We start from the raw sequence: 9,592 nt of genomic DNA, 5'->3' as shown, positions 1-9,592 counted from the left end.
CGCCCTTTATGGAAGGGAGCAGGTGGTATGTAATCCCCATAAAAACCAAGAGAAAAAGCAGAACAAGGTATTTTCCTGTTTCGTCCAGATCTTACTAAGTCAGAGCCGGTATGTAACTATGGTGCCTCCAGACCCAGAAGGCTGTGCTCAGCTTCTGTGATCCTATTAACACAAATAACCTCCAAAAGTCAGACATGATTCTCCGAAAGAATTTAGGTTACATTACAAAAAAACCCTGGAAAAACAGCACACAGATGCATGAAGGTGATACATGCTGCAAGTGTTTTGATGAATTTTTAAATGGCAATTTTAGATTTTCAGGTAAACAAAAATTAAAAGAGCCAGAGATCCTATACCCATAGTCCCAAATCCCATCGTCATTACTCTCACAGAAGAAACAACCAAAAATAAAAAACAATTCAAGGATATCCAAATCAAGTTAACTCAAAATAAATATCCGACATTTAACTTCCTAAGGTTTCAAGAAATCTAGACATTTCCTAACATACCCTTCTAGTCTGATCTTTGCAGAGTAAAAAACTCAATTAAAGTAAGCTAAAATAAAACGCGCTCACACATTGACTTACTTTCTCCATAACAAAATGCCTGTCAAAGATGTGCTAAATCCAGGACATCAAAAATACTGACATCAAAAACCACAAGAAAACCAATGGCAAACCCGAATATTTGTTTTTTCAACAGCACAGATCATTCCAGTGATGCAGGTGCCTTCAACTTGGGACCAGAAGGCCTGCTAGTTGGGGTGGAATGAACTCTGGATTAGCACAGTCAGGGACACGCCTTCCAGTCTCATTGATGCAAACAGCTGGGTGGATGGCCCCAAGGAAGTCACTGAACATTCTCTCCTTCCAAGAGGTTACTTTCCTTATTTAAGAGGTTGGCTAGACGCATGTTTCCTAAACTCACCTAATCATAAGAATTACTTCGAGGTAACTGTTAACAATCTGGATTACAAGCCCTCTCCCCAGAAGGTCCCTGCAGAAGCCTAGGACCTTATACTTAGTAAGTGATCCAAGTGAGGTGGCCAGTCCCACCCTGTTTTCTCGGGTGGACATCACTGGGGTCTCTGCCTGGGCTGTGCAGTTGCAATGGATCCAAGTTTGAAATATGGCAACTTTAAAAGATACTACCAAGTGACTAAAGTCAATCAAAAACATCCAGAAAATTGCCCTGGCCAGTGTGGCTCAGGTGGTGGGAACATCATCCAGTACACCCAAAAGTCACAGGTTCAATCCCCAGTCAGGGCACATACCTAAATTGTGGGTTCAATCCCAAGTCCAGTTAGGGCGTGTATTGGAGGCAACCAATCAATGTTTCTCTCTCTCGAATCAATAAACGTATCCTCCAGCAAGGACTGGGGGGTGGGAATCCAGAAATTTACCAAGTCTATGGAAATGGTAGCAGCAGCAAAATACACCCAATGAGAGGAAGCTAAAACCAGTTCCCGTGTGTGGAACAGGATTTTTGGCTCTATCTGGAAAGGCTGATATTAAGGTGCCCGAAGACAACAAGAAGCACTCCTTATTGATGTGTCTGTCCTCAGACAGAGGGCTTTGTGGTGCTACCCGTTCCTTGGTTGCTAGACAGGCGAAAGTAAGGTGGCCATCCTCACAGCAGCCAGGAAAGAAGTCTGAGATTGTTGGAACTGGTGATAAAATTAGGGGTATATTTCACAGGACTCATTCTGACCAGTTTTCAGTGACATTCCAAGAAGTGGGAAGAAAACCCCCTACTTCTGGAGGCGCATCATTCATTGCCCTGGAATTATTAAATTCTGGATATGAATTTGATGAAGGATCTATCATCTTTAATCAATTCAGGTCTGTCATCTCCTAAAACAGAAGAAAAGGCCATCTCTTCCGTTAAGGCCATTCACTGCAATTGCTAAGAGCATGAGTATCTGGAATGATACTGATGCTGATGTGCTGAAGAACAGCAGGAACACACTGGCCAGCACCATCTACTATGCTGTGAAGGAATCCACTACGAGTGACCAAAGGGCTCAGATGACAGCCGTGGACAACGGGAGCCAGAATGCATCTGACATAATCAGCAAATTGACTTTGACTCTGAACCACACCCTCCAAGCTGTCTTCACAAGGAGCTGACTGAAACATCTCCACACTGAAGGTTTGGATTAATGAAAATCAAGTTTCATCCTCAGACAAAACAAAAAGAAGGAACATTCAGCCAGCTGACTTTGTTTTTAGCTTACTGCTGTCCTGTTCAGAAGAAATTATTGGTCAATTGTTTAAATTACTAAGGACAGCAAGATATTTGTAAATTACCTTACAATAAACAACTTACAGTAAGAAAAATAATGTGATCCAAGTAATTCTTATCATCTGGTAAATTCAGCAAACACTGGACTAGGTGATGCTCAAGCTGCCTGTCCTTTCAGATTTGATTCTATACCATCTGGCTATTTCATAAACATGTTCTAAAAATATGCACAATTATAATCGTTAGCATGTGTTACTGGACAAAATTAATAAACATACAAGATCATAGAAACAAATACACCCAACCTCCAACCTTAACACTATCCATACCTTTAAACAACCTCCTAGATACTAGGGCAAGTGGAACACTTTATTTGGTGGGAAAAAATGTTTTTAATATTAAACTCTCAGCATATTAATATGGAAAGACTTGTGTTATAGAAGAGAGAATTACATACCTAATATTTTAAGTGAAAACTATACATTGAATTCTTCCCTAAAGAACAGCTTCATCCAGCTCTCTCCTCCTGCCACCCAAGATGCTGAAGGCTAAGGGGAAGAAGGTGGTACCAGCCCCTGCCATTGTGAAGAAGCAGGAGGCCAAGAAGGTAGTAAATCCCCCATTTGGAAAAAGACCCAGAATATTGGCATCAGACAGGACATCCAGCCCAAAAGGGACCTCATCTGCTTTGTCAAATGGCCCCACTACATTCAGCCGCAGCGGCCAAGGGCTATTCTCTGTAAATGTCTGAAAATGCCTCCTGCCAGTGACCAGTTCTCCCAGGCCTTGGACCGCCAAACAGCTACACAGCTGCTCGAGCTGGCCCACAAGGACCAGCCAGAGACAAAGCAAGAGAAGTAGCAGGCATTGCTAGCCTGGGCTGAGAAAAAGGCTGCTGGCAAAGAGGATGTCCCCACCAAGAGGTCACCTTTCCTTCGAGCAAGGGTTGAAGGGGTCACCACCTGGTGGAGAACAAGAAGGCCCAGCTGGTGGTGACTGCGCACAACGTGGATCCATCGAGCTGGTCGTCTTCCTGACCGCCCTGTGCAGAAGATGGGGTTCCCTCCTGCATCATCCGGGGGAAGGCCAGGCTGGGGCGCCTAGTCCACAGGGAGACCTGCACCCCTATCGCCTTCACACAGATTAACTCGGAAGACAAAGGGGCTCTGGCTAAGCTGGTGGAAGCTCTCCAGACCGATTACAATGGCAGATATGATGAGATCCCCCGCCACTGGGGAGGCAAGTCCTGGGTCCCAAGTTGGTGGCTCACATTGCCGAGCTGGAAAAGGCGAAGGCTAAGGAACTGGCCACCAAGCTGGGCTGTGTGTATACTGCTGAGTTTTCTGTACATAAAAGTAATAAAAATGCTCCTTCAGCCAGGAAAAAAAGAACAACAATATTATCTGGTGATTCTACCTGTTCTGGCTAGAAAGCTAGACAACCATCTGGCTAAGTCCCTAGCAGCTGTAAAACAGCACGCTCCGTAATATTGGAATGCAATTATCACAAAGCTAAAAGTAAACAACACGAAACAAAAGAACAATAGCCGGTTACTAATGCTTCAAATTCAACCTGGTAGACAATTAGGTGGCTAAGAGTCCCCAATCTTTTGTCGCAAAGGTCTTCTCAGGTGAATGAAAGCCTCTAGGAAGCCTTCTGCACACAAAGGTAGCAGCCTTTAATTTAGCCTTTCCTTTCGCTACACTATTTTTGCTATAGACCATTTTTCTAAAATTCTCATAATCTTCCAGTAGGATTTACTTTTATTCTCTTATATAGATTTACAAGTAACAAAGAAAAAAGAGAAAGCCTGACCGCATGGAGCGCAGAAGGGGCAAAGCTGCAGAGGATGCTCGTCAGCGACCAATTATCACATAAGTGGCTCCAAAAAAAATCAAGATTAAAACACAAAACTGAGTCTGAGGCACCCTCGCAACACAAACATAAGAAACTAAGAGTAAAACATGACAACACGTGTTCTCTCTGGGAACACAGTGCAGAGTAAGCCACTAAGGCAGCACACACCAGTACCCTGGGCTCGTGTAAAACACGTTCAAACCGAACCTTGACGTCTGACGTGGAAATACGGGAAATATAATTCGTTAGATTTAGGATCACACAGGCCAAAAAGTGACTTGCTTTAATGACAACAGTGGGGACACCAACTGGTATGTACAACATCCCAGAAGCACCGAGTTGAAAGCCAGACATATGCTTATATACATTTATGGGTCTGTTGCCCAACAAGGTCTGAGGCAATGTTTTGACCAAAACTCACACTGAATTAAAACAGAAATGTAAAATCAGGACCCAGGGGGCCAGCACAACGGTGTGATCAAGAGCACAAGGTCGGCTGTCACACAGACCGGAGTTAAAATCCCAAATCAACAAATTACTATGTGACCTTGAACAAGTCATTTAACCTAAGCCTCGATTTCCTCATTTGTAAAATGGAGATAATGCTTCACTCAGCTATTATGAAATTAAGCAAGGTGATTTCATGTAAAGCATTCCACCCTGCACCTGGCACAGAGCTGAGTAAGCAATAATAATAAGCTAACTGTAAAATTAGCACGACTACTGTCTTCCAACCTCAGGTAAAACTAAGAGTTTCCTGGTAGCCAGACGAAAGCTCTAATCACCAGAAAAATGACAGTCACATACACTTACATAAAGGTAGTTTTTCATTTCTTTACACATTACAGGAACTTCCCCCCTCCTTAGTACAACAATATCCAGGAAAGGCTTCAGCGCAGGCCTTCTTAATTAGGAAGGGTAATGTTCAATGAGATCTGGATTTGAGGAGTTAACAGTTGGTACTGTTAGGAGAAAGAGGGAAAGAGAGCAATAAAAAGCCTTCACACCAACCCACACACCACTGTTCACTAGAGAAAAACAACAGTTGACTGTTCACATTGCTTCATAATTGAGTGAGAAAATGAAGGAGAAAACAATCAGGTGAAATATTTTAACTCACGCCAAAGAAAGAACTAACACAGTTATTAGTAAAGTTAAAGTGACCAAACTCATCAAAAAAAAGTTCAAGAAAAGGAAGGTGAAAAGTCAGTTATTCTCATAGTTTTAAGTAATACCCCATGTTCTGTCCTTTTAAGATCGGGGCTCAAATTCCCCATTAGCAACAGTCCTTGTCTACTCTTCTGGCTAGGCAACTAGCCCGAACGTACCTTTAACGTGTACCATCTTCCTAACCGAGTACATTATTCTGGTTAAGGACAAAAATAAAATCTTGTGCATTATTATTTTTCTAGAATTCAAGAGAAAATTTCCTAATTCAATTATTTAAGGGAGACATTCCAAAAAATACTCGGAGAGGTAATTTTTTTTTGGGGGGGGGAGTTCCTCCTGAAAATAAATCAGTCATAGAAAAAACGATTTGAGGACAACCAGAAACAAATTTCAAAAATGGCACTTCTGAAATTTTGAGTTAGGAGCAGGATGAATGGGTTGTGAGGTACAGAACAAAATTCTCAAAGGAAAAAGCGAACTAAAGGCTTCTGCAGGGAGTACACATTGCTATCCATCCATCAGTAGATGCTCAAAAATTCCAAACAATAAAAAATGGAGAATAAATGATCTGTGTCAGTATGGGAAATTCAGCAACAGAAAGAAAATAAAGTGTTCCACGGGCATTTTCAAGCATTTGAAGACATCTTTCTGTATTACAGACATTACCGCAAAATCAAAGAAGAGACTGGTTAGAAGGTCTCATTAACAACTCAGCAGTGAAAGAATAAAGACAGGCCAAAAGAAGCTGTCGCCTAGAGATAATGGACATTTTCTTTTTACTGTTTAAGAACCCAGAAGAGGCCCTGGTGGAGTAGCTCAGTTGTTAAGAGTCTCCCCGATATGCCAAGGTTGCAAGTTCAGTGCCTGGTCAGGGCACATACAACAAGTCAACCAGGGAATGCATAGATAATTGGAACAACCAATCGATGTCTCCCTCTCATTCTCCCTCCCTCCCCCCCTTTTCCTTCTCTCTCTCTCTCTCTCTCCCCCACCCTTCCCTGCCCTTTCCTCTCTCTCAAATCAGTAAATAAATTTTTTTTTCAAAAAGAACCCAAAAGAATCTCCTTCTGCTTTTAAATGCAAATTACCAATCTCGGAAGCACATTCTACTCTATCCCTTTATCTGAAAATTACTGCAACGTGATTTTGTTGCAGAGAGGACCCCATTCAGGCAGGAAGATGAAATCAGGACAACCACACACTCTGTGAGTATGTTGAGACATCACATCCAGTGAGCCATCATCCTCACACATGGACCACTGTCTGTGATCCAAATTCCCTTTGAAGAATGAAAACTTAGTTTTGAGGACTATCAGGTCTTTAAAGTTTATGCAAACAAATAACACAAGCTATTTACTGGAAACTTTTTTAAGGAAGAATTTCAGTAATAATAGTGTGAGTTGCTATTCAGTTGTACATTACATGGCAAAACAAATTAAGAATATACCGCAATGCCAGAAAGGTGAGCACCTCGGACACTGCACTCCTCTTCCTTGTTAAAATGCCCTGGAACAGTGAATGCTGATGTGGACACAAACTGCAATTTAATGTACCAGGTGGTCAAGGTTAAAAAGAACACTTTTACACCAGGAAAACTCAAGGAATAAATCAACCATAATAGAGGGATTCATCCCACTGTTAAAGGTTCAAGTGTTCTGCCAAAACCACACTTGTTTTGGGAAACTTTATTTGTTGTTGGGTAAATATAAACAAATAGTGAAGAACATTAGACAAGATATAGCCTTATAAAAGGTTAACTTACCTAGTCTTCTCAAGTTATATATTAATACAGAACTTTAGTGCTTTAAAAAAAAAAACCCCTCTTTTCTAGCTAAGGCAAGTCACATCCACGTGAGTGAATTTTTTTCGGTCATACTTGGTTTATCCCATCCCCTATCACCAAAGGCAGACCCCACTCTTCCTCCATAGGTCACCTGACAACCAGGAACTGAAGCTATTGAAAATGCACTCCCAATCTCTGAAACGTCAGTGAATGTTTAAGGAGGAGGAGAGGGACTGTATAGGGTTTAGAAAAGCTATTTAAATGTTTTCCAAATGCCTACAATTAGTACATGTCAACCAAATGGCAAAGCAAAGCATGGCATTGCCGCCCCCTCCTTTTATCCACCCACTCGCAACCCCGGGCAATGAATGCAGCAGAGCACTCCAGACCAAAGAGCTAGGAAAGTATCGTGCAGAGAAAATAGAAAGCCTTCATTTTTGATAGGGGAAAAAGTAAGTGATGGCAGTCTTGTGCTTTTAAAGAACCTACAAGCGCTTTCTAGTTCAACCCATCCCCAAATCCAAGCCACCCTTTCAACTTTGCAATTAAAAGAGAGGAGAAATTCCGGTCAACTCGCCTTGGGGGGTTGAGGAGTCAAGCAGGGAGGAAGATGGAGAGAGAGAAAGAGCAAGCCAATGAAAGATACCAAAATTTCCCACCTTTCTTAAATTCTTCCAGCATAGCGTCCAACTTGGTGTCATTGAAAACAAAGTGTAAGGGGTGGTTGTAAAATTTAGTGATGGTTTTCAGGGGAGTACAGTCATCCGGATCCACGAATGCCAAGTCTTTGACAAATAGGAGGTCCACGATGTTGGAGCGCTCCCCCTCGAACACTGGAATGCGAGTGTAGCCGCTCTCCATGATCTCCGACATTGTGTTGAAGTCCAGAATGGCTTCACCGGTGATCATGAAGCAGTCTCGGAGGGGAGTCATCACGTCCTCCACCGTCTTGGTGCGGAGCTCCAGCGCCCCTTGGATGATGTTCAGCTCCTCCTTAACGAGGTCATTGTAGGGGTCTGTGACCCGGAGCATCTCCAGCAGTTTCTCCCGATTATAGACTGTGCCTATCTCCTGGCCCAGGACGCAGTCCAGCAGCTTGCTGACTGGGTAAGAAGCGGGGAAGGTCATCATCATGAAAAACTTGGTGAGGAAGATGGTGTTGGCCCCTACGGCCAGGCCGTGCCGGGAGCAGATGGCCTGGGGCACGATCTCCCCGAAGATGACGATGCCGATGGTGGAGACCACCACGGCCACGAGGCCTGAGCCAGCGATGTCGTCGAGCAGGATGGTGAGCGTGGTGTTGACCAGCACGTTGCCCAGCAGCAGCGAACACAGCAGGTAGTTGCCCTGCCTGCGCACGGGCTCGATGCGCTTGGCGTAATTCTTCTCCTTTTCGGTGCCGCAGTTCTGCACGATGCGCAGCTCCATCGGGTCCAGGGCCATGAGCCCCAGGTTGAGGCCGCTAAACATGCCCGATAGGCACAGGAGCAGCGAAATAAAGATCACCTGCAGCCAGAAGGGCAGCAAGAACTTCTTCTCCTCGCCCACGATCATTTTGGTGTCCTCGCCGTCGTGGTAAATCCAGGTGGTCTCAGCCCATGGGGCCGGCGGGAGCCCGGCCACCCCGGAGCCGCCCTTGCCCCCGACAGTGCCACCCCCGGACCCCGGGCCGCCGGCGCCCAGGGCTGGCGTGGACAGCGATGTGCACAGGTAATAGGACTTGCTCTTCTCCATCTTGCGCAGCGGCTTGATCTCGATCTCAATGATGCCCGATGTACGGCGGTTGAGAATGATATGGGGCAAGATGATGATATCTGATGTGCGCATTCCGCAGAGCTGGGGGCCGCTGTCCGGCTCTGGTGGCGCGGGGCCCCCCAGCCCACGCTCTCCAGGGCTGTGACGCCGCCGCTCGTGCTCAGTGAAGGCGATGCGGGTCCACGTCTCGTTGTTGATGTTCTGCCCGTACACCCGCAGCTTGACCCGAGTCCGCTCGCTCACCCGCAGCGCCCCCCCTTCCATGAACGACACGTCGTTCGTGTCCTCCAGCCGCAACCCGATGATCACCGTCTCCTCGCTCTCGCCCGCCGCGGCACAGCGTCCCGCGCCGCAGCAGCAGCTCAGCAGTAGCAGTGGCAGCAGCCTTTTCGCCGCCGCCTGCAGGACCCCCCGGCCGCGGACGCTGAGGCTGCGGTGCGCCGCCATCTTCCAAGTGGGCAGTGCGGCAGATGCCTGCCCGCCCGCCATCTTTACTTTGGGTTCACAAGCGCCACAGCCAATCATAGGGTGGCTGCTCCAGCTGCGGCTTCATCCTTCCCAGCCGGCGGCGCGAGTGCAGGCACCAGCCCCGGAGCGAGATTGCAAAGGAGCGCCCGCACCCAGTGCTCAGCAGTCCGCCTCCCTGACTGACACTGACTCGGCCTGGACCAGCTAAGGAACCTCGAGGCTCGCGGTTGGGGGGAGAGGGAGGGGAAAGCACCAACCGCTACAGCGAGAGGCAGGCAGACCAGCCAGTCACGAGCGGGCGGCCGCCCTCCCAGC

General features: G+C 45.9%; 1 protein-coding gene and 2 pseudogenes across 1 annotated transcript; 2 read left to right on the top strand and 1 right to left on the bottom strand.

The window, feature by feature from the left end:
- Positions 1-721: 721 nt before the first annotated feature.
- On the top strand, positions 722-2,326 carry LOC112300349 (ATP synthase subunit gamma, mitochondrial-like; annotated as a pseudogene).
- A 90-nt stretch (positions 2,327-2,416) lies between these two features.
- LOC112300348 (large ribosomal subunit protein eL8 pseudogene) lies at positions 2,417-4,051 on the top strand (annotated as a pseudogene).
- A 2,926-nt stretch (positions 4,052-6,977) lies between these two features.
- LOC128780119 (metal transporter CNNM2) lies at positions 6,978-9,562 on the bottom strand. Its single transcript, XM_053917911.1, has one exon. The coding sequence runs from the start codon at positions 9,332-9,334 to the stop codon at positions 7,649-7,651; it is 1,686 nt and encodes a 561-aa protein (XP_053773886.1). The 5' UTR covers positions 9,335-9,562; the 3' UTR covers positions 6,978-7,648.
- Between the last annotated feature and the right edge of the window lie 30 nt (positions 9,563-9,592).

This window comes from Desmodus rotundus, unplaced genomic scaffold (genome assembly GCF_022682495.2).
Source record: "Desmodus rotundus isolate HL8 unplaced genomic scaffold, HLdesRot8A.1 manual_scaffold_462, whole genome shotgun sequence".
NCBI lineage: Eukaryota > Metazoa > Chordata > Mammalia > Chiroptera > Phyllostomidae > Desmodus > Desmodus rotundus.
Note: the sequence above shows the minus strand (reverse complement) of the source record. Positions and strands in the feature narration are given on the sequence as shown.